The 24,678-nt window shown below is 41.3% G+C and overlaps 1 protein-coding gene across 2 annotated transcripts; it reads right to left on the reverse strand.

Moving 5' to 3' along the window:
- Positions 1 to 6,603: 6,603 nt before the first annotated feature.
- Positions 6,604 to 22,513, reverse strand: LOC309529464 (heterogeneous nuclear ribonucleoprotein L-like). 2 transcript variants are annotated; one of them, XM_082217667.1, is made up of 13 exons: positions 22,335 to 22,513; positions 20,292 to 20,410; positions 19,206 to 19,443; positions 18,341 to 18,426; positions 17,098 to 17,194; positions 16,943 to 17,012; positions 12,804 to 12,875; positions 11,256 to 11,473; positions 11,012 to 11,133; positions 9,903 to 10,104; positions 8,801 to 8,858; positions 8,609 to 8,707; positions 6,604 to 7,229 (listed from the first exon to the last, which is right to left on the reverse strand). In XM_082217667.1, exons 1-13 carry the CDS (start codon positions 22,476 to 22,478, stop codon positions 7,174 to 7,176), a joined length of 1,581 nt encoding a protein of 526 aa, XP_082073793.1. In that variant the 5' UTR covers positions 22,479 to 22,513; the 3' UTR covers positions 6,604 to 7,173. The 2 variants fall into 2 exon arrangements, with proteins under 2 accessions (XP_082073793.1, XP_082073794.1); XM_082217668.1 differs by lacking the exons at positions 20,292 to 20,410; positions 22,335 to 22,513 and adding an exon at positions 19,579 to 19,687.
- Between the last annotated feature and the right edge of the window lie 2,165 nt (positions 22,514 to 24,678).

Consider the following 24,678-nt stretch of genomic DNA (forward strand, 5'->3'; position numbering starts at 1 on the left):
TGCCAATCTCCCATTCCCACCACCCTTCTGAGTAATACCCCTCCCCACCTTCTCACTATATAGAAGGATCTGGCAACTTCTGTTTCAGTGTATCTGAAGAAGTGTGCATGCACACGAAAGCTCATACCAAGAACTAACTTAGTTGGTCTTTAAGGTGCTACTGGAAGGAATTTTTTTTATTTTGACAGAAACTCTAGTTACACCTGAGGCTGCAGGCATAGAGAAATGTGGATGATCTCTCTTTGAAAATATAAACACTAGTTCTGTCTTGGTTGATGAAAGGAAAGCAGGCCTGTGTAGCCTTTGGGTGCAGCCCGAGGGATCTCTGCACCAAGCAGAGCCTAACCTAGTTGAGACCGAAGGCTTGTGCACATTTATGTGGGAGTGAAGAATCATTGATAACTGGTTTCCGGTCACAACAGGAGTCAATGCTGGTTCAGGCAGGGGAAAGCCAGGATTTATGAGGCAAAAATCCTGGCAATATTCCCCAGTGGGGTCTGGAGAGCTCGCTGCATCCTGCTTTGCTGCGCAAGCACACGTATTCCAACTTGAAAGGCAGAGCGGGTGCGATCTGGGAGCATGTCCCTGCCATAGACGAGCCTCTGTCTCCGGCATGATTTGTGGTAATAATAATAATAATAATAATAATTTCTTATTTATACCCCACCCATCTGGCTGGGCTTCCCCAGCCACTCTGGGCGGCTTCCAACAAAATATTAAAATGCAGTAATGCATCAAACATTAAAAGCTTCCCTAAACAGTTCCTCTATAATTTGGACAATTGGCATTAATCAAGAGGTGCTCCTGGACCGACATATGCTAGTGGTATGCAATCAGTCAGCTGCTGAAAGGACTGGGCTTGGCTGTTTGAAGGTACAGTGGTACCTCCGTTTATGAACTTAATTTGTTCTGGAGGTCCATTCTTAATCCAAAAACGTTCTTAACATGAGGCGCGCTTTCGCTAATCGGGCCTTCTGCCGCCGCACCACTGGCGTATCCCGCTCATATGTTTCGAACAGGAGCGGGAAACCTGATTTTAAGAAATTGTATAAAATTAATTTGGTTTGTAATAATTTGGAGAATAAAAATATTTTTTGGGGGGGGGGGAAATATCATTGATTACTGCAAGATTTACTTCTAAGTAAACGTGCAGAATTTCAGTACCTCCCTCACTTCATTTAGAGCAGGGGTGGCCAACTCCCAAGAGACTGCAATTTACTTTCAGAATTAAAATCTGGAAGTGATCTGCCCCTTTTTTGGGAGGAGGAAAGCCCCATTTTGGGGTTAAGCTGCAGGCTTCTTTGGGGAGGGGAGTTCCATTTTGGGGTGGGGAAGGAAGGCAAGGGAAATTGGGGTTAAGTCACACATGAAAACATCGCTATGGACGAAAACAGCCACACAGTGGGAGCTCCGTCTTCCCTTCCTGAGTTCAAGCAACAATGGAGGGCGGGATGAGGAGGTGGGGCAGGAGTCAGATTTACCGACGTAGAGGATTGGGAGCCAGAGATCAACCACGATCTACCAAAACATCGCGGGGATCTACCAGTAGATCGCGATCGACCTGTTGGACATCCCTGATTTAGAGGTTATTACAAAGTGTAATAAAGTGGGGACGCGGGTGGCGCTGTGGGTAAAAGCCTCAGCGCCTAGGGCTTGCCGATCGAAAGGTCGGCGGTTCGAATCCCCGTGGCGGGGTGCGCTCCCGCTGCTCGGTCCCAGCGCCTGCCAACCTAGCAGTTCGAAAGCACCCCCGGGTGCAAGTAGATAAATAGGTACCGCTTACCAGCGGGAAGGTAAACGGCGTTCCGTGTGCTGCGCTGGCTCGCCAGATGCAGCTTTGTCACGCTGGCCACGTGACCCGGAAGTGTCTCCGGACAGCGCTGGCCCCCGGCCTATAGATGTGAGATGGGCGCACAAACCCCAGAGTCTGTCAAGACTGGCCCGTTCGGGCAGGGGTACCTTTACCTTTACCTTACAAAGTGTTGATGGTTCTTTTCATCTTGCCACCAACATAAACTTCCCTCCACTTTTTGCATAGCATTTAGCCTCATTAATAAGCATTTTTAGGAACTTGAAGGCTTGCTTACTTCTTGGAGCCCTTCTAGTTGGGACTAATAAACGTATTAACCTACTGTTATTTGATAGGCTAGGGCCTAGCATTAAGTAGGGTGAAGTGATAGTTTTGGAGAACCATTTAAAGACTGCAAATAGTTCCATTTATTTCATATATTTAGCCAGTAATGCAGGTGACATTTACATTTCCCGGTTTAGGCTTCAAAATGCCCTGGATTGAGAGTTCAAGATGGACCTCGGACTAGCAGAAGTTGTCTTAGGTGTCAACATCAACTTAGCTTCAAAGCTTATAGGTTTGTGATCTGCTAGGAGGCAGATTTGCCTAGGTACCTTCAGTTCCAGAATACTAATCTAGATTTATCTGTGAAAGCTAGGTTTGAATCCTTGTTCAACTTTAGAACTTTATGAGTGGACTTGGACAAGTAATGGTATTTCTTCAGGCTAATCTGCATCACAGGATTGTAGCTGGAGAGGCTAACACACCAATCTTGAACATTTCCATCAATTACTGATTTCAGTGTGATAGGCTAGTTCAGTCTTGCAAATTGTAAAAATACAAAAATTGACTTCCTTGATAAAACCTATATCCTTGGAGTGTTCTGTCTCAAAGACTGGTCAGCCAGATACCTCTAGGGAAACTCATCAGCAGGGCATGACACAATAACCACCTCCAGCTTAGTTTCAACGTCTCTTAATCAAACGCACCTTGATACTGAATACTGAGGTTTGAGTGTCATGTAGCTAGAATAGAGTTATAAGTCTGGCATGGGTGGGACAAGGTGGGACAACGGACTGAGCAAAGGCTTTTGACAGCAAGGAGAGTTGGCTGTTCTGTGTGATTCTTCAACATCAGTCACTTCCAAACCACCTGTTTAATGAACAATCATCCTGATTTATTTGCTGGGAAGTTAAAACCTTGGGTCAAGCAGTGCATTTTCCTGTCACCTCCCTTATCGCAAAAAAGCCTGATCTTTAGCAGAAGTGGGTGTGTTGCGCAAGATCTTCAAATCAACTTTGATTGCACAACATAAATTTGCTGGTATGTGATTGAATCCCCCCCCCCAAAAAAAAAGAATTGCATCAATCTGGAAGCATCAATTGACAAAGAGGTCTTCCACAAGACTCCTGTATTAATTTTATTTTTTTTTTAAAAAAAAAGTCATGATGGTGTGTACTCTGATCACAAGCTCCATGTGTTGAGATCTTGAGATAATAGATCCTCTGGGCCTGCGTTGTTGAAATTCCAGCACATCTTTAGCATGCTCCAGTAAGTGAAAATTGGTGCACATATTGTCAAGGAGTAAATTTTATAGGTGCAGAAGCCACCAGAACATTCTTGTAGTTTGTTAAGTGTCTCTGGGTTCTGGAAGCACAGCGGCTGTTTACAGGCTGTGTGCTATCTGAACTTCAAGGCCAACTGCTCTGGGAACAGGCTAGAATTACTTTCTAATGGGCAGCTCAGCTACTCTTCTGATCTTTCGGGCTGGACTGTACATTTTTGTACTTTTTGTTTTGCATTATACTGTGTAGTGTAATTTTTACTGTTTGTAACTGAATTTTGCTCTAGGGAGCTAAGTTTTTGGACCTTGATGCATCTCAGCATGAACTGTATAATTTTTGAACCCCAGTAAACCAAACTGAAGAAAAGCCTGCTGTTTTTCTGTGTGGTCTTTGCACAGTAAAAGCTCTACAAGCATTCGCTAAGCTTTCGCTTCTCAGCTAAATTTAGCAATATGGGGGTGTCTCTGGTTTCTTAGCACCGTACCTTATCACATATATCATTTGGTCAGACATGAAATGGCTGGGTTGCGCTCATGTGGGGAGATACCAAGGCTCACTGAAACATCACAATACTGGTGTTTTCCCCCGTTTTCAAAAAAGCTTCCACACCATCGGTGACCGCAGGTGTATAACAGACAATTTTATTTTCTGCTGCAAGAGGAAACTGGATTAAAAGTTGGCATTTTGCTGATGACTATGTCTTGTGGATGGTGTGAAAAAATTGTATTGCATGACCAACACCAATTCCACAACCAACCTCCGTCTGGAAACACTCTTGTTATTAGGATTGTGAAATTTCAGTATGCTGAAAGAATGCTTCTGCTTACCAAAGACAGCCCTTTGCAGAAGGCCCCTGGTTTGGTGCAATTCGAGCTGCTAGAGCTCTGTCCAAAACATTGCTAATCTGTAATGGAACAATGATCTGTTTACTGTGTTCCTATATACAGTTCATTGGGATTTGATCTGGAGCATTTTTCAGAAGATTTTTAAAGCAACCCTCAATTAATAAGCAATGCCCCTTCCTAATTTTAAGCAGGGTTGTTTCTATTGATTTCTTGCAAGTTTTATACCACTTATTTGAGTTGCACTATGCAAGTGCTTTTGGTTTTGCATGTTTTCCATCTCATTGGCCTCCAATTAGAAAGGAAACACACATGCCCATGTGTAACCACATAATTGCCCTGGACTCCTTTTAAAATGCAGAACTAATGACATGGTTGGTTGGATTGCAGCCTATGCTTTATTTTCGTTAATGAAAATTAATTCTCATATACAAGTTCAGATAAAGATTTGTCACTGCCTCTGTGGGTTAAACCACAGAGCCTAGGACTTGCCGATCAGAAGGTCGGCGGTTTGAATCCCCGTGACGGGGTGAGCTCCCATTGCTCTGTCCCTGTTCCTGCCAACCTAGCCGTTCAAAAGCACATCAAAGTGGAGGTAAATAGGTACCACTCTGGCGGAAAGGTAAACGGTGTTTCCATGCGCTGCTCTGGTTCGCCAGAAGCGGCTTAGTCCTGCTGGCCACATGACCCGGAAGCTGTACGCCGGCTCCCTCGGCCAATAAAGCGAGATGAGCGCCTCAACCCCAGAGTCGGCCACAACTGGACCTAATGGTCAGGGGTCCCTTTACCTACCTAGAGAGTGGGGATGCACATCCACATGCAAGGCATTCAGCTGTCAAGACTGTATGCAATCTGGTAGAAAAGTAGTACTTGTAGCAATCATAAAAAAATTCCTTCCAGTAGCACCTTAAAGACCAACTAAGTTAGTTCTTGGTATGAGCTTTCGTGTGCATGCACACTTCTTCAGTTCTTCTGTCAAGAGAGACGCAGTCCCCTGCATCCAGCCTAACCAACAGCTGATCAACAGAACAGTTTTTTTAGTAGTGAGATGCAAGCTAAGGACTCACACAAGGAAATTTCTTCCGGGTAGACAGACTGAGCCAAAAAGGAAAAGATAAAAGAAAAAGCGCTCACAATGAAGTCACATGCACCTCAAAAAAAAATAGCATTGAAAGTATTTTTTTAAAAAATGGAAGCAAATGCCGCCTATTGCAATTTTAAAGCATGAGCATATGCATTAAAATTGTTATCACAAAGTTACCTTTACCTTACCATAGCTATATCCTATCACTACAGGTTTAAACTGCTTTAAAATTCCTTTAAGTTTTAAAATTATGTTGTTCTGCAGGTGCTCTGCACTTTCTCCTGCGGTCATACCTTCCATTTAGAGCAGGCTTCCTCAACCTCAGCCCTCCAATGTTTTGAGACCACAATTCCCATCATCCCTGACCACTGGTCCTGCTAGCTAGGGATCATGGGAGTTGTAGGCCAAAAACATCTGGAGGGCCAAGGTTGAGGAAGCCTGATTTTGAGTGTATGTTTGAGTGAGAAAGACAAGCCATGTTTGCACACAATGATAAACTAAACCAGGCTTACTGGGACTATGCAAATATGCATGCCTAGGTTTGGAAAGCATTCTAAGTCAAATCCTGACTTCACTGTCCCACCACACTGGGTTAGAAGGACTGTGGAGGAGCAGAGTATTATCATTATCATTAGCAGTATTCACTGAATTTTGTCTGAATAGCACAGAGCAGTTTACATTATAAAAACACATAATAATGAACAAAACTTAGAACAACTGTAATTATTTTGTTTTTTAAAAAATCCCTTTTCCCACTACAATTTGTGTGTTTTGCAAAGGGTGGGAAGGGACTGACATTATGGTCCTGATGCTGCACACGCCAACTTGGAAGTAAGCGCCACAGGAGTTTTGAGTAGGTGTGAGCTTCTCTCTGTACTTCTGTTGGGTCCTTGAAACTGCCTCATTAAGGTAAGACCTACCAGGATTCATCACTGCCTCTTGGCCCCCTCTCCGTTTCTGATTCTGATTCTGGACTGCTCTCTGCCACAGCCTCCTCCTGCTCACTGAACCCTGTTACCACTTCAGCTTCTGACACCTCCTCCTCTCAGTCTGCTCCCTTCTCTCCCTCTGCCCACTCAGAATTGTCCCACCACCCCCTGGCTCTGAGCCATCTTCCTTTGGGTGTTCCCCAGCTGGTGCCTCCCACCACTCCTCTACATTCAGCCAGTTCATGACACCCAGTAGGCCATAGTCTGCCTTGCTGTTCTGGGTCTCTTTCCTCCCTAGCCTGGTTAACACAAGGGCTTAAAACCACCCTATGACAATAAGCAATTTAATTTAGTACCAAAGAGTAGAATCACAAAACAAATGCGAAACGGTTCATTCAGGTTTCAGCATTTATTTTTTGTAAGGATGTTGCAGGTTAGGATTAGTAATAAGGACATCATGCTAACGAGAGTAAAAAATTATTCTGAGAAGACACTATTTAAAGTAAGTTGCAACTCTTCTGCAAAAAACAAACACCATATTCTTTTCTCCTGTGAAGTTTCTCTTAACAATCAGTGACTGTTTCATTACAAAATACCAATGTGAAATGGGCTTACAAATTTAGTATTGCTTTTAAAATTGCTCCAACACATACAGTTTTTAACCAGGAGGAGGAACCAAGAATTTTATATCTAATATTCCAATATAATAATCCAACTTGTCATTTAAACCAAAGTGGAAAATAGTGATTGTAAATGTATATTTTACTGCTGTATGGAAACTGTGTTTAAGGTCTGTATACAGGTTTTGAACATGTTACCTACAAGGCAGTTCAAACCCCTTTAGATAAAACAAAGTGAACTTAAGTTAGATCGGGACAAGAAAACCTAGAGCCTGCAGGCAACATGATTTCATCAAGTTTGTAAATAAAGATGGAAGGAGCTCCTTAACATAGTGTCCTCTGCTCTACAAATGAGAGGAAGTAGAGAAGCAAAGCTTCAATGTATAAGGATCAGAGCCATCTGTAAGATAAAAGGGAAACTGTTAAGAATAAATGCCATTTTGGATGGTGTGCCTTACGACAGCCTGTTAGTCTGAGAAAAGAGATTTCTTTTAACAAGTGTTTGACTACTGTGAAAAATTGCTTCTAAAATACTACTCTTATTTCTAGCACACTACTGCTTTGTATAATGCATCAGAACTCAATCCAACCTTCTTCCCCTATACAGGAAACACAATCTTTCTACGGAACCAGTTCAATGAAAATACAGTGGTACCTCGGGTTACATATGCTTCAGGTTACATACGCTTCAGGTTACAGACTCCGCTAACCCAGAAATAGTACCTTGGGTTAAGAACTTTGCTTCAGGATGAGAACAGAAATCGTACGGCAGCAGCAGTGGGAGGCCCCATTAGCTAAAGTGGTGCTTCAGGTTAAGAACAGTTTCAGGTTAAGTACAGACCTCCGGAAGGAATTCAGTATGTAACCAGAGGTACCACTGTATGGCAGTTTCTCTTGCTTTATAAGATGTGGTTCCCATGCCTTCCATCACAGTTGCACTTGCGAAGAATTATCACATCATGCCTGTACTAAACCAGGTTTTCCACTCCATACTATCACTTTAGTACAGAGAAAGTAAGCAGTTACCATTTTACAGCTCAGCTTGTTTTCAGTGCCCTTATTCACATGTAACACCAAGCCAAACCATGACTTAGCACAACCAACAAATGTTCAGGCCCTTTTTCTCCACCATCAGCATTTTGCTACACTTGGCGTGTCATCTAAACACACACGCTTGGGTTAGCTCTCCCACGCAAACCACAAGCTGTAAACCACAGGACAAACTTCTCAGCTCCGTTTCTCTGGGGAGAGCTAAACCACGAATCTAGGTTCAGACAACAAGCTAAGACAGGCCATGGCTTAGGTCAGTGCAGCAGTAAAGCCACCAGAGATGAGCAGCACGCCCACAATCCATGAGCCCGTGTTTGCTTGTTTGTGGCAACGCAGCTGGGCTCTGCATTAAGTGCAAACTGAGTCAGTATGATGAGGATTTATAAGAATGTTGTGTAAATGAAAATACACTGTTAAAACCGTTCAACCATATGAAAAAGTCCTTTGACTTCAAAGGAGGAAAACAAAAATGTTTTGCATTTTAAAGACCGTAGGAAAATATTGACCAAGCCCAGCAAGTGTTATATCCTAGCACAACCTGGCTACTGTATTTGTGGTGTTTCTTGGTGGTTTTAATTGTGCACAGAAATGTTTTATTGTGCAGCATCTTGGTATTATATTAATGAGATGGCATATAAAATGTTTAAAATACATCCCTAAAACCCTTTATCCAAATGATATAGAGAGATAAAATATAAAGCTAAAGAATACTTTAATACATTGACTTACTAGGGTCTTTTATTTGGTAGTGATTAAGTACGGAAAGTGCTTCCATTGCATGAGTCTTGCATTCCCACGCCAGCAGACCAGAAAGCGTTTTGGCTGAAGCTGTCAAAACAAGAGTTTAAAATGGTTGCTTCACACCACCATCAGTAAGTTAGGTTTCTTTGAGAACTTAAATAGAATCAAATATTTACTTACGCTTTGGATCAAATACTTTGTGTTTGATAAAACGTAGAACTTTATGATCATCACACAGCTGGAACAATAAAGTGAAAATATGTTCATTTAAACAGCAACAATCTAATTCTAGAGGATGTGATTTTGAGTTACAGAAACTGGTAATTTATGTGATAAGGAGGACACTTGACACAAAATGAGTCAAGATATCAGGAACCCCATTAATTTTAAGAAAGTGATTATAGGGTAAAAATTCACCAGAGAAGTGTCCCTCCATTGCCCAGAAATCCTACAGTCTCATGCTAAACTCTAGACAGAAACTTCTTGCTGTCCAATTTTGAAAATTACAATATATTCTACTTAAGATAATGAAACATGAGACAAGGGAACAATCATGAGTTTAAAGTCAGCTCTCAACTGTTCCTTTGCAAGTGGCATTCCCTGTCAGTACCAATAAACTGTTTGGCACTGACCCAAGAGAACCTCCTGCACTAGGGAGCTCTGCACTGAATAATCTTTGGTGCACCAAGTGGTCTGTTTTGAAGTTGACTGCATTGAAACAGCTTGCTAAAGCAAGATTGTTTTCTTCATCTTAGCAAGCAGTTTCAAAACAGATGGCTTCAATTCAAACCAGAATGTACAAATGGATGTAGCAAGTCTCTTTGAAGGTGCATGGGAACTTGAAACAAGATTGTTGTAGCTGTCCCATCAGCTGATGTGGTTACACTGATCTCCTTTGAAAGCTGATAGGTATCATTTGATGTCATTATGTCGTATTATTGAGTGTAAGATCTGCAAGATGCAATTTCCCAACCCTACTCTAGGACATAAAAAAAGGATGCCTTCCATGGTTCCAGTAGTAGATAGGTAGCCGTGTTGGTCTGCCATAGTCAAAATAAAAAAATAAAAAAATTTAGTAAATAAAATAAAAAATAAAAAAATAAAAAAATTCAGTATCTGAAGTATACTGAATAAGTATATCTGAAGAAGTGTGCATGCACACGAAAGCTCATACCAAGAACTAACTTAGTTGGTCTTTAAGGTGCTACTGGAAGGAATTTTTTTATAAAAAAAGGAATCTGCTAAATTACATATAAAAGCTATGATTCCGGCAGCTACCTACCTTTACAAAGGTCTCTTCAGTTACACACAGCGGAACATTATGGTAATGCAACACACAAGATGGTGGCTGAATGATATTCTTGGAAGCTTGGCCAGCATTAGTAAAGCGATTGTTCTTGCTCATTGTAAAATCTTTAGAGCTGCTTGTCCCATCTTTCAGCTCGAATAACTGACTAGGAATAATTGAATTCTGTTTGGATACACTATAAATAAAGAGTACATAATTAATAAAACTTTTTGCAGTAAAAAAGGTGTTATTTTTTACAGAATTCACAAAGCATAGTAACAAAATATGAACACAGAGGGATAATCTACATTTTACGTGTCAAGTAGTGAAGTCAGTCATGCATTTATCAAGTTATGGAAGGAGATCAATGAAATACAGTGGTGCCTCGCAAGACAAAAAGAATCCGTTCTGTGATTCTCTTCGTCTAGCGGTTTTTCCGTCTTGCGAAGCAAGCCCATTGACGGATTAGCGGATTAGCGCTTTTAGCGGCTTATCTGCTGATCGGATCAGCTGATAAGCGGCTTAGCGGCTTAGAAAAAGGGGGGGCGGGGAAAAAACCAGCAGGAACTCGCAAGACATTGTCGTCTTGCGAAGCAAGCCCATAGGAAATTCGTTTTGCGAAGCACCTCCAAAACGGAAAACTCTTTCATCTAGCGAGTTTTCCGTCTTGCGAGGCATTCGTCTTGCGGGGCACCACTGTATAGAAATATTTACATTACTTTTGTAACAAAGTTTACTCTTTGCATATATGGACAGTATTCTTTAAATAAAACTTTATTCAGCAGCACTTTAAGTATCTTACACTGCTGAACCTCTTACACAATAATCAGATTGATAATTCAGGCACAGAGGGAGCAATAACCATGTCTTTCTGCCAGCATGTGAGGACTTTTGTATTTTGGCAGACTTTGGGAGATTGACTGCTTTTAATGAAAGGGCTGGTGCTGTTTCCAATGTAATTATGTGTATGTTTTACTTAGATTTTCTATAGACAGTATTCTTTTAAAAAACTTTATTCAGCAGTATTTTAATATCTTACACTGCTGGACACATACATTATAGGTGTGCTTTAGTATTAGTACCAAGATGGAATGCACACATACCAAACATTAATTCTCTTCCCAAATAATGTGATATTGTTGAGATGCGTGACTGCTCTTTCAACAGCATATTCATCACCCATTTCCACTAAAGCTGTGCCTGGAATGCTCCTCATAAACTTCACCTGCAGGTTTAAAGAATGGTAAGTTAGGAAATTTTCGGTTTGGTTGGAATATGAATGACACTGTGTTCTCTTCACAGTAATCATGAATTTAAATTTCATTGCCTAAACTTTTTTGATTTTACCTTCTCAATATTTCCATACAAGCAGAACAAATTGAAGATTCTTGAGCAATTCATCTTTTGCTGGTGCAGTCCAGTAACCATGACAACAGAACCCGAGGGGTTCCCCCCATACATGTAAGATGAGGAGGCCTGGGGAAGTGGGTAAGCCACAAGTTCTAGAGTATCCCGAGATGCCATTTGGTATCGGCTTGGTAGTGGTAACAGAGGACCACGCGATCCTAAAGAGAAAGTATTCTTTAGTGAATTTGGTTGGAAAAGTTTAATTGGCCGGATATGAAGATTAAAGCTGCCAAGTTTTAAAAGCTGCCAGTTTTCCAATAATTACTAATACATCTTGGCAATTAAGGTTTTGCTAGAATGAGCTATGCAGCTTTAGTATCAACTCCCAAAACATGGTTATCTAGACAAGAATGTTAACTCACATCAACCAAAATATAATTCATACAATTTCCCCTTCCCCATGTGCCTCCAAGGAACAAGCTAACTTGAAATGATGTAGGGGCTGGAGCCAAGTGAGTTCAACTCAAAGCACACCAAATGAAATTAATGAGTTTAAGATAGTCATGTGCATTAATTTCAATGGGTCTAATCTGAGTACGACTAACAGTGGATAAACACCTAAAACCACAAGCCAGACTTAAGAATAAAGGACTGTATTGATTTCAATGACCTTCAGCACATCTAACTGTTAGCTTGTGGTCTAAGTGTGCGATTCCAAGTTTCAATCTGTTTTTAGAGGCGCTTTTTGTGTGCAAAGAGAGAAGTATTAAGCAACATTTCATCTTTACTGTGACAAAGTTAACTGCAACTTGGAAAAAAATATTGTTTGCTCACAGAATGACAACTTGATTTATAGTAAGCCATGTAAAGTCTCTGGTTATTACCAAAATGTATTGGCATTTAAAAATAAAAAAGGAGATCATGAAAAACTGGTCATAAATGGATGTGCCATTTGGCACCAGGGCATGAGAAAGCCTCCCTACCCAAGGGCCAAATTCCCTTGTGGACAACCTTCTTAGGGCCACATGCCAGTCGTGGGCAGGGTCAGACGCAGCAGTGGGTGGAGCAACAAATATAAAATTTACCTTTGCACAATAGGCTTGTTTCTACCCAGCCTCCCACACCTCTGTCAACCCTGCAGCCAAGCAAGAGGCATCATCGGAGTTCAAAGACACATTCTAGGCAGACATAAACACTTAGGGCACAAAGCAGGGCCAATGAGGGGAGTGGCCTGGTAAGAGTTTTGGGGTCAAACAGAAAGGCCTGGAGAACAAAAGCGACCACCAGGCCTGAGGTTCCCTACCCTGCGATAGGGCAAGTGAGGGGGCACAATGAGACAGACAAATGTGGTGCCTGACTAATGTAGCAAGACTTTTAAAAAAGTGTTGGCCCAAGAGTGGTGGGGAAAGGATTTATACTACAGATTGCAGAATACATTAAGATGGCACCACAAATAAAAAAATAGGAGGAAAATCTAGACATATACAACTATATTCACCATATAACCCATTTTCAATATAACCCGTAACTGGAAGCCATATAACCTACCATAGCCATCATGCCTAAATGAGGAGTGGTGCTCTCCCAGAATAGCTTGCCTCTGACTGCCTTCCCCTCTATCTAAAGGAGAAAGAAAAGCATCATTAAACAATAGCAGCCCCCCTTAAAAATATTGGAGCTTATCAGTAAGCAACTGCCGGGGAGGGGTAATATTTTCTGGTTAAGAACAACACTGCTGGATACTTCAATGTTACTCAAATATTTTTGTTTGGATGCTTTAAACAACCTATTATAAGTTGATTTGCTCCTACACAAAAACACAGTTGTAAGAAGCCAATATTAATGTTGGCTTGATAATATTTGTTTGAGAAGATTTGACACTTTAAGCCTGAGAAGCCTGGACCCTAATACTATAGACCAGAGGTTTTCAACTGTTTTGGGTCCACGGCTCTGTTGACCAACTACTTTCTTTCTGCAGCACCCTACAGGGCTGAGAAGCCCATTTATGTCACCCCTTGCCTGCAGAGCTGGTAGTCCCTCACCCCTCCCTTGTGGAGGGTTCCCTCAGCAAATCTTCCCTCATCTCTTCCTCCCTCTCCTTCGGAGTACTCTGGGCAGTCGCAGCTGCTGACCCGATATCTGCCCCAAAGAGAAGTGCCTTCTCACACTGCCCCACAGGGGCCTGGGAAGCACCACTTGGACAGCCCTAGAGGCACTATTCACCTGGGGGGCTTGTAGCTAGAGCTGCGGCAACGAACAGCCATGCAAGCCTTTGGGCGGCAGAAATGTGAAATAGCATCAGGAGGGAAGGAAAGGGGGACAGAGGCTAGTGTTGCCCACAGCACCCCTGACCATCATTCAAACCACTGCCATAGATTGTAAATTACCTATAACTCTCATAAAAACAAGTTGTAAGTGCAGTACAATCAAAGGACAGTACCTGTATCACACTATTAGCTTCAACAGCAACACATTTTCAAAGTGGGTTTCTTTCAAGAAGTTTCAGCATAATATAACAAAAAATTGTATTACATGGTTTCATAATCAGTAAACTGAAAAGCACCATATTTGTGTACATACATAATTACATCAACAACTCGAGAAGTGCTGAGAAGAATATACATTACTATTAATACAGTCTGTTATACTTTCAATACTGAAAAATTAAAACTATTAAAAGCACTTTTAACAACGAAAATTTCTTTCAACAAGCCACATTTTATACTAGAATGTAAAGTTAACCAAGGGGTCAACAGTACTGGATGAAAGCAGTACACCAACCTAAAGTAATTATTTGCAATATGCAATTAAACATGTATTACAAAAAGAAACAGCAGTTAGCTTTAACATCCACTTCTTGCTTTCAGTAGACAATCAGAAGTTCCAATACCGCAACTGATTGTTAAGCAATGGGAAATGAGAAACATCCAGCTGAAGTAGCATACAGTTCTTTCTCAGTTTGGATAATGCACAATATTTCAAGCTTTGTTTCCAGTATTTGAGATGTTTAAAACAACCAAGGAATTAGATAGTCGTATAATAATTTGATTTTGATAGTGGGAGAGTAAAGAGAAATTGTGGCACCCAGAACACTAGCCCATTATTATGAAGCAATTTCCACAGATTTCAGCATGTTCTATCCAAAATGGAAGTGCTATTCATCTCACATACTAGCCATATCACTCAGCCCTGAAGTTACAGAGGACAGGATTGTACAACGGAAGTAGTAAACATGAGTCACCAGAATTACATGTTTGAGTAGGATGCAATGGCAGTCTTGAGCTTGGGAAATGAAAAATCAGGATTAAAACTGCCCAATTCTGAAGATCATTGGGTACCCTTGAAAACCAAGCTTTACCTTCTGACAATAGTTACAAAGCTAACAAAGTTTTTAGGGAAAAGGTTGGGATGCCAAATGTAATTTTATATACATACAGCCATCAGCTAAAATCTCCTGCTTTAAATCAACTGCACTTCGGTTAAACACCTGTTTTATTAAGAGAATTCTACCTGAAAATCAGTTAAGTATTACATCTCTAGCTGATGAAGCTGCCCACTCCTTGTCAATCAGTATGCTGTACACAACATTAAAAATACTCAAGCATTTTCTGTGCTGATTTATTAAGACTGTTGCAGGTTACATATTTTGGAGAAACATGTAACTGTGTTTTCTTTCATCGCTTCTTGTCTAGAGCAAGGATGAGATATATGTGGCGCTCCAAATGTTGGACTAAAATTCCCATCATCCCTGGCTAATGGCAACACAATCTGCAGGGCTACAGATTTCCTATCTCTGCTCAAGGAAGAACATTGCTACAAAATGAACTGTAAATGGTAAATTCAGCTCTCTTCTTGCATGAAACACATGGGAAGGAACAAGGGAGCAACTCTACTTCAGTACAAGATAGAACAGTATGCTTATATCTTGTTCCACCGGTCCAAGGGAGCTTTCCATTACACATACACAGGCCATAAAATAGGAGCCACTCTAGTACATGGCAACCCTGTTTGAAACAGAGCACTTTCCAAACCAATTCTTATTAAAGTTTTCACAATTCAAGAGAGGAATATCTAGAACAAATAGAATCGGAAAGACTGGAAGGGAGAGAAAGAGAAAAGGAATGAGTGAAAGGATAAAAGGGGAAAGAACGAAGAAAACAAGACTTCTGCTTCTTTCAAAAGTAGTTTGTGATATGACATTGAATTTGCTGATAAAATGGAAATAAAAAATTCCACCGGACATTGCCACACACTTGAGAGCACCTGTTTTGTTTGTTTTCCTTCAAGAAAATATTTCTCATTTCCCAATCTTTCATGTACTGAGGCAAGGCACAGTTTAAAATTACAGTCTGAACTACATGTTTGCCAGTTGCTTGAATATGCATCTATATATTTTGGAAAATTATCCACTGAATGGCCCAAGGTAACTCAGTGACTTCCCAATATGGTAGTTTGAAGGAGGGGGAACATGAGCTTTAATATAATGTACTGCAGGTGGAGAATCTGCTAACCAATACTGCAGCCCCCTTATTAACCTTTTACAAACACTTAATTCTGCATGTCCAAGCCCTAACCTTTAAATAATACATTTTTACAAGCCAAAGCACTACCAGTGAAAAAAACCTTTCGGCAATAACTAAAAGGAAAGTTGAAACCTTCACTTTGGTTAAAATTTAGAAGATACTCTACCTTGGTAAGGTTAAGTTCCCACCTCCATGTTATAAATGCCTAGATTTTCAAAAGGTACATTACAGCAGATTATACACAAATCATTCAGTTACAAAGAACATTTACAGAAATCAAACTACATAGCAATTCCTTTTACATTTCCATGCAGGTTTTTTTACTGATGAAAACACTATTCCAACTAGCTTCTGCAATTAAAAATGCTCAGAGATTTTAGACCTTGAATCAAATATTGGTGCTTGCAGGGACTCGTTTGACAGGGTACAGGTGAATTTCAATTAATCTTTAAAGTAAGTGCAGTCCTTTAGAAAGCATTTACACTGGTAAAAAACCAGGAGAGAAACAAGAGTTTGGATCTTCCATTTTATGGTGTTTCATTCTACAATGGTAAATTTAAAGGGACATAAGACTGGAAACACATGCAAACTGGTTTAGAATGGGTACAGTCTACCATGGTATTTTCGTGCCATGCAAACCAGAAGTGCTGTAAGTGGTCCTCCTTGATATGCTTGTGGTGATGGTGCATGCAGTATGCAGTCAAGGTGAGTTGCAAGTCTGAGGTTTTTCAGAGGGCCTGTTGATGATGCCGATGTGGTGCATGATGAAGTGTAGAGTCAGCCTGCTGGAGTCCTCTATCCTTCTTAATGCCTTGTCCAACAAATGAGGAAAATCCTTCCCGTGGAGAAGCAGTGTGCAAGTTTGTAGTTTGTAAGGAAAGTCTGCATCAGTGTCCTCTCCTCCAAAGAGTGAGAGCTGCTTGGAGAAATGCAAGTCCTTGTACTGCAAACATGCTTGCATGTGTGGGCTCCTTGTTAAATAGCTCAATATAAACCAGCAAGGGGCAATAATGTTGATTTATTCTTTTCCAGGATTACAGGTCAGGATGCCTATTACAAGAGCTTCATCAGAAACACTTGGCTTGAAGTGACTAACACATTAGACAAGCTAACTGCATATATTTATATATAATGCACATTTAGTATAATTACCAAAATACTTACCTCTGCCCAAATATGGTTTTGTATAGTCCCAACTACAATTGTCATTTCGAATGACATTAAGTTGAGTTGACTGTTAAAATATAAACAAACAGCAAGTCTTAATCATTGCTTTCCTCCCAAAACAGTTTAGCCGCTGAAGAAAGTATGATCATTACCTTTGCATATTCTATTTTTAGAGTACAACATCCTGCATATATATCTGCTCCGTTGAGTGCTGCTTTTGCCTTCTGAGCACAGAGAACCGATTTGAACTTGATTAATGTTAAGGATTATTGTTTAAAACAATGCCTCCACCCCCTCCCCCGAAAAAATAGCCACAAGTCATGCTAATTTAGACCACAACACAGTAGATATCCTAGAAATTACTCAAGGGCTCTTTATTTAACACGCGGTTACAAATGTAAAAACACCAATTTTATGTATGAATGAATGACTAATACCATAGTCAGAATGGCCAGTGATGAGGCATGACTGGAGCAATACTCAAACACTATCTAGAGAACCACAAGCTCCCCATCACCAATTTAGGTACTGTTCTCAGCATGGGAAAGAATTCTACTCATGAGGTAGAAAGGAATGGGATGGCTCCTAGTGATAAATGGCAAGAAACACAGGATAGCCATTCAAAATGCTTTCCACAGCTGGAAAGAACAGCTGACAACAGGTGTAACTCGGATGCTCCCTCTGCCCTGCAGGAGCTACCATGTTGCTATATAAAAAGCGGCTGTGAAACAGGAAGTAGGCCAGAGGCTGGATGTTGTGCAGAGATGAGTTCAGTGATTCCCTAGCACAGAGTTGCTTCTTCTCCTCTCTCTCCCCGCGTGCCCTACTGCCTCATCAAGAGCTAATAAGAACTCCCTTGCTTTATCCCTCTCCCTTCTCTTTCCTGCCAGGAATCCTGCCTGCAACCAGCAACTCTTCACACCTTGCGGCATCCTTGTTTTTGGATCTGTTTGGTTGCTTAAAAAAAAAAAGAATGGTTCTGATCTGTTTAAAATATATTAAATCTACTAATTGTGTATTTAATTATATATACAGGCAACTTTCAATTTGTGCACGTTCAAGGCATGTGTGACTGACTGCAAATGCAATGTTTGACACCAGAAGAGGAAAAAATGGCGGCAGGGTGAGGGTAAGGCAAGCTTACGAGAGCAATGACCCTGAACATAACCCTCACGCAAATGGGGGGCTGCCTGTGTTTAATTAAATATATTAATTGTGCATATTAAATAATATTTATTGCAAACTCTAATATATGATATGGAAATTTAAATCACTGTATGGTCCCCAGGATCTGTGTCAAAGTACTCTTGTGGCCCACTTGGTCTGAGAGGTTAGACTGCCCTGCCCTAGAACATAATCTACACACACAGACACAAAGTGATACAAAAAGGATATTCAACCAGGGCTTGTATTGCGTTCTTCTTGAATATGACAATACGTTTTACTTTCCCCACAGGGTTGCACACTGTATACAAAACATCCTACAGAAGAATGAGGGAAATAGTCAGAGATTTGAAGATTTACCTGACAAATACTATTCAAAATTTTATTAGCACACACAAACAAAATAACCCCCATTTAAAGTTTGGATTTATTTTCTGAGAGAAAGTCTCATGTGTACTACAGTGGTGCCTCACAAGACGAAATTAATCCGTTCCGCGAGTCTCTTCGTCTTGCGGTTTTTTCGTCTTGCAAAGCACGGCTATTAGCGGCTTAGCGGCTTAGGGGCTTTAAGAAAAAGGAAACAAATTCGCAAGAACTCGCAAGACGTTTTGTCTTGCGAAGCAAGCCCATAGGGAAATTCGTCTTGCGGACCGACTCAAAAAACGGAAAACTCTTTCGTCTTGCGCGTTTTTCGTCTTGCGAGGCATTCGTCTTGCGAGGTACCACTGTATGTAGTTATGTAATGATGAGAGAAAAGGGGACAAACATTCTAAAGTTTATCCATGAAACAAGGCAATTCAAAGCAGTAAGCCTAAATTCAGTTTTATCTCTATGCAGTCAGATATCTAATAAGACTGCCAAAATTTTAGTGCTCTTAAACAAATTTTAACTTGTCTTCTACCATTTATAAATTGGGAATACACAGAATCAAAACAATAATTTCAAAAACCTCAAAGTATGCAAGAAAAATGAAAGAAGATGACTCACTCAAATGTACTTGCTAAAACCCAAGGTCTTAAAACACAAGGATTTTACCTTATGTAGCTAATAGGATGCACTAAGGTTAGGTAAAGTTATGCTTAAGAGTAAGACGTACCACTGTAATTGGATACAGAGGGTTCTGAATTGATAAGAGAAGAACTTTGTTCCCACCAGAGACACTGTTTGTGTTTTCCGGACGAGTAATTCTTTTGCTTGTAGAGTAATTGAAAAATGCTTGTTGCCCAGCTATATATAACGGTTCACTTAATGCAAATGTCACACATTTTTTGGCACTTTCAATATCCTCAAATTCTACCAAAGCCTGGCGTTTAAATGATATCATCATCACATAACTGCAGGAAAAACAATAAAACCATTAATGAGCTCTAATTATTTAAGGCCATTCAATTGTAAATCATATGTGAAATTTGATCTTAAAAGACTTTACTCTAAAAATTGTTATTGTAAACTCAAAAAAAATCTACTACCTTTCTTAAAGTCAATGGAACATTTGTTGAAATCTACAGCAAATGTGTCTATGTAACCAAGAGCTTAGTTTGGAGCAAAGAGTGACATCAGTCATACCTCATCTTTCAACTGTAAAGCAAAATGCAAAGTTCTGAGGATAAAATTATGAATATCTAATGTAGAAAAACAGAACCAAGGTGCTCTCTTACCCAGCTTCCATATGTAGACAAGCAGAATGATCTGCCTCAAAATTAACTTTTGAAGGATTTGATACTTCCAATGCTTCAATCAGGGGCAGATATACTATGAAACTAATGAGGCTTAAGTTTCAGTGTCCCTGTTCTCGAAGGAGCCTCAAAAGTGACCTTAGTCCACATAATTTTTAAAAAATGGGTCTAGTAGACCTAATTTGAGTTGCACAACTTAAATTGATTAATTTTTGTTGAATATTATTTCAACAATCCCAAAGTTCGAGAGTCGGTAGCACAGATGATGTAGTGCTGTGATGTTCTGTCGCAGAACAACACATTTGAATAAAATAACAGTTGTTGCCCAGATTCCATTGCTGATTGCGAAGGGGCCCCCATAACCGTCAAGCTTCAGGACTCCCAAAATGTAGGTCCACCACTGGCTTCAGTTTAGGAGTACCAGTACAAGCCTTGAAGAGGTATTTTAAAAATACATTACAAAGCTTTTTGTGAGTCACCCAAGATCTAATATATAGTAAACATACCATATGGTTCCAAATTTTTCAAGTGCCTCCACAACATCCGCCTCCACAACTGATTCACAGAGCCCTCGGACATGGACCACAGGAGAAACAGGGACTTTGTGAAAACTTCCACCAGCATTCTAGGAAATGAAAGTGATAGACTTTATTTTTCCGATCTAAATCTATCAAAAACAATATTATAGATGATTAACTGACAAAGTAATTTGAAGGCCCCTTTTGAAAGGGGAATGAAATATGAAGTTATATATACAACACAATTCAGAGATGTTAGAACAAACTGCCTTCAGAAAAGTGAAGAATGGAGGAAAACACCTCCCTCTTCCCATTGTTTTATTAGCGGAAACCAAGAGAAATTTTGCCTCCTGCACAATAAATCCTTTGATGTGTAAAAGTGGACCTACGTATCCTCAGTCGGCTGGTGGCAAAGCCAGGTGCGTCTGACAAAGTGGTCTCACCGGCTCACTTAAATCTTCATCCACAAGTGCAGGGGACTTGGGCTAGATGATCCTCATGGTCCCTTCCAACTCTACAATTCCATGATTTTCTTTGTTGTTGTTTAGTCGTTTAGTTGTGTCCGACTCTTTGTGACCCCATGGACCAGAGCACGCCAGGCACTCCTGTCTTCCACTGCCTCCCGCAGTTTGGTCAAACTCATGTTGGCAGCCTCGAGAACACTGTCCAACCATCTCGTCCTCTGTTGTCCCCTTCTCCTTGTGCCCTCAATCTTTCCCAACATCAGGGTCTATTCCAGGGAGTCTTCTGTTCTCATGAGGTGGCCAAAGTATTGGAGCCTCAGCTTCACAATCTGTCCTTCCAGTGAGCACTCAGGGCCGATTTCCTTAAGAATGGATAGGTTTTATCTTCTTGTAGTCCATGGGACTCTCAAGAGTCTCCTCCAGCACCATAATTCAAAAGCATCAATTCTTCGGCGATCAGCCTTCTTTTGTCAGGAAATTCAAGCCTTATCAGGAGAAACTGGCCACTCTCCAGGCACCTGGCTTGATCTCCTTGTTGACCTCCCTGTCTGCGTTTCCCGGCAGGATACAGGCTAGGTCGCGATCGGCGATCCTCCTCAGCGTGAGAAGGACACACCACTCTTCCCTGCTCCCTGCTCCACCCAGGGAGGGGAAAAAGATAGACAGAAATGTATTTACATGTCTTTATTTCTGTCCTTGCAGCGTTACAGAGAAACGCGTCTGCTCTCTTCAAACTCCAACAGCAGGGGAAAAAACTCCACCTCCTGTACTTCCTGTACAGGTCAAATTACAGCTCAGCTCTGTGAATAGACTGTCCCTCTGTTCCCACGGTACAGTCCCAACATTCCCATCATGTTTTGCTTTCCAGCTAGCTGCAGCTCGCTGCCGCATTGCTCCTTTTCCGTAACATCTTTATGGTCCAGCTCTCACTTCCATACATCATTACTGGGAAAACCATAGCTTTAACTATACGGACCTTTGTTGGCAAGGTGATGTCTCTGCTTTTTAAGATGCTGTCTAAGTTTGTCATTGCTTTTCTTCCAAGAAGCAGGTGTCTTTCAATTTCGTGACTGCTGTCACCATCTGCAGTGATCATGGAGCCCAAGAAAGTAAAATCTCTCACTGATTATCTTTACATACATGTAAATAAAAAACCTGTCACACCTTAAGATGCTGTTTCCTGTTACAGACTAATCTTTCTGAAACATGCTCAGCCCTCTTCCCACATGCACGCTTATTATTATTGTTATTACTGTATTATTGTGAGTATTCATTAATTTTCTACACCGCCTGTCACCCGAGAATCACAGGGCGGTTTACAATATAAAAACAGGTAGATGCGTGACATCCCTAACGAACAAAACTTTGTGGAAATACTAGGATTCAACTTGTGTATTGAGAAGGATGGGGAGAAACGGAAGCGTTAAGGCCCCGTTGCTACTACACACGCCGACCTGGCAGTTGGCGCACCTGGCAACGGGGTGCTGCTGCGCGTCTTCTCTACCCGCCGTTCACTCCCGGCGAACACTGCGAAGGGCGAGGATTATAAGAGGCAGACCCTCCTTACCCCTCCAGAGCAGTCCCCGGTGCGAGGGGCGGCCTCCTCGCGGCTCTCGCCCTCCGCGGCGGCGGCGCTGGGCTTCAGCCGCTTGGTCTGGCTCTCGTAGGCGCCGTCCTCCTCCTCCTCCTGCCCAAAAGACGTCGCAGACATGACCAGCGAAGTGCGGGTGAGGAGGATACTGGACACTCGGGAGTCAGGCGAAGAGACCGACGAGGATGCTCTGGACCAGTTCACCTCACAGAAGACAGCCGCGAAGGATCGGGAAGTACAGCGCAGGCCCTTGTCCTGCGATTGGAGCGACCTTTGTGTGGAAAGCTCCGTGATTGGCTAACGGAGAAGCTTCTCAAAGTTCAGGGACACGCGGCTGGGCAAATGGGACGCACGTCACCGCTAGATAAACCCTCCGCTCCTCCCCGCCTTCTATTGCTCTCTCGTCCCCGCTTCCCCTACCAGAGCCTGCCGCTGGAGCCGTTTGTTGTTTATTATTCGACGGAAGAGGAAAGACGCGCGCGCGCGCGACCTCGCCGTTACCAAGGCCAACGGTCGCCAGCGCGCGCGGAGGGGAGGGGAGGTTTTGTGTATCTGTGCAGGGTGGCAAAGGGCGGTTCTCGCCAAAGCGGCCTGGTAGAAGGCAACGATAAAAGCGAATCCCTCTGGCTGATTGATTTAAATAATATCACTTTGGCTTTTTAATTTGTTTAAATAAATGTAATTTATTTTTGGAAGAGGATTGAGAAAGGTCCGTTGCAGTGTCACCCCCGGGATAGACCTTTAACCAGTGCCTAGTTCTGCTCAAATAATTTATTCTATTCTATCGAAGTAAATGGGGAAAAACCTACCCTCAGCGATGGCCAGTGTATTCTCCCACAAAAGGAAAAGTCTACTGTTTGGTGTGCAAACTTTTATCTAGCCAAACGACCTCAATTACAACTTCAGCTGCTACTTGGTTCAGCGTTTGGCATCGTGCTTACCTTGTTCAAATGCACAGAAACTCGTAAAAACTATAGCAGCTCTACGCTAACATATTTAACAAGAAAGCATGGTCAAACACTCGCATCCAAACACGAAGAGCAAATTAAAGCAGAGCAGGATTATTAGAGAGCTTTTGCAGTGATTTCCCTTCTGCCAGAAAGTTGATTGGCATTTAGGGGAGATGATTAAACATTTGGTTCACCAAACAATGGTAGCTTTCTTGTATTGCTTGAATTAATTGCCAAATTTGATCCTTTCCTGTGTGCTCACATAAATTAGTATGAAGGTAAAGGTCAGCCATTGTACTTATCCAAAACCATATGCGAATAAGTTATCCAGTTGATGGCTAATACAGTTAAAGATACTGAGCGACACCAAACAAACAGGTTAGTTTATCATGCAGCGCATGTCTGGATGCAGAGAATACTTTTGCCACAATAAAAGCCGTATTGTGTTTTTTTTTTCTCAGCTGCTACAAAAAGATGAGCGGTGCTAAAAAAAACCCCTTACTTCTTGAGTCAAAAGTTCCTAAGCATTTATCAGGCACAAGATGGGAGGCTCTTGCCAAAACTACTGCAGCTTCTAGCAAAAGTTATGCTTACAGTTGTTGAAGCCCTTAGTCATATTTCCTGTGATGAAACTGAAAATGGAGATAATGGACAACAGACTGAAAATCTTCGGCAGAAAATGCAGATGAATTTACTCTGTTACTCTGAATTTACAATCAGGTATACATGTATCCCTTGGTCCACTGAAAATAAAGTGGCTAGGTTGCATTCATGTGGGGAGATCGAGATTGCTCACTGAAACATCAGTACACACATGGCAGTGTTTTTTCTGTTTTTAGAGCAGGGCAAAAGAGCTTCCATACCATCCATGGCTGGATGTATAACAGACATTTTTTTACTTAACATATTTTCTGCTGTGAGAGGAAATTGGATTAAATGCTTTAAAAAGAGGCTGGCCTTTTTGTTGAGGACTATGTCTTGTGGATAGTGTGAAAAACTTGTATTTCATGAGAAACACTGATTATACAATCAATCTCCATGACTGGAAACACACTATTAGGATTGTGAATCCTGAATGAATGTCTGCTATATGAATGTTTCTGATTACTAATGAAAGCCCTGTGCAGAAAGAAGGCCCAGGTTCAGTCCCTGGCATTAGCAGCATGAGCTGTGAGTGTCCTGTCCAAAACGTTGGGTTCCTACATGCAATTCATTAGAATTTTATTTGCTTTTTGGAATATATTCTTAGTAACTCTCAGTTAATAAGTCATATCCCTTTGTAATTTTAAGTGGGTTGTTTCTAATGGTATTTAGACCAGTTTTATATCATTTTCTTTTTCTGAGATGTGTTATGCAAGTGGTTTTGGTTT

This window comes from Podarcis vaucheri (genome assembly GCF_965113315.1).
Source record: "Podarcis vaucheri genome assembly, chromosome: 3".
Lineage (NCBI taxonomy): Eukaryota > Metazoa > Chordata > Lepidosauria > Squamata > Lacertidae > Podarcis > Podarcis vaucheri.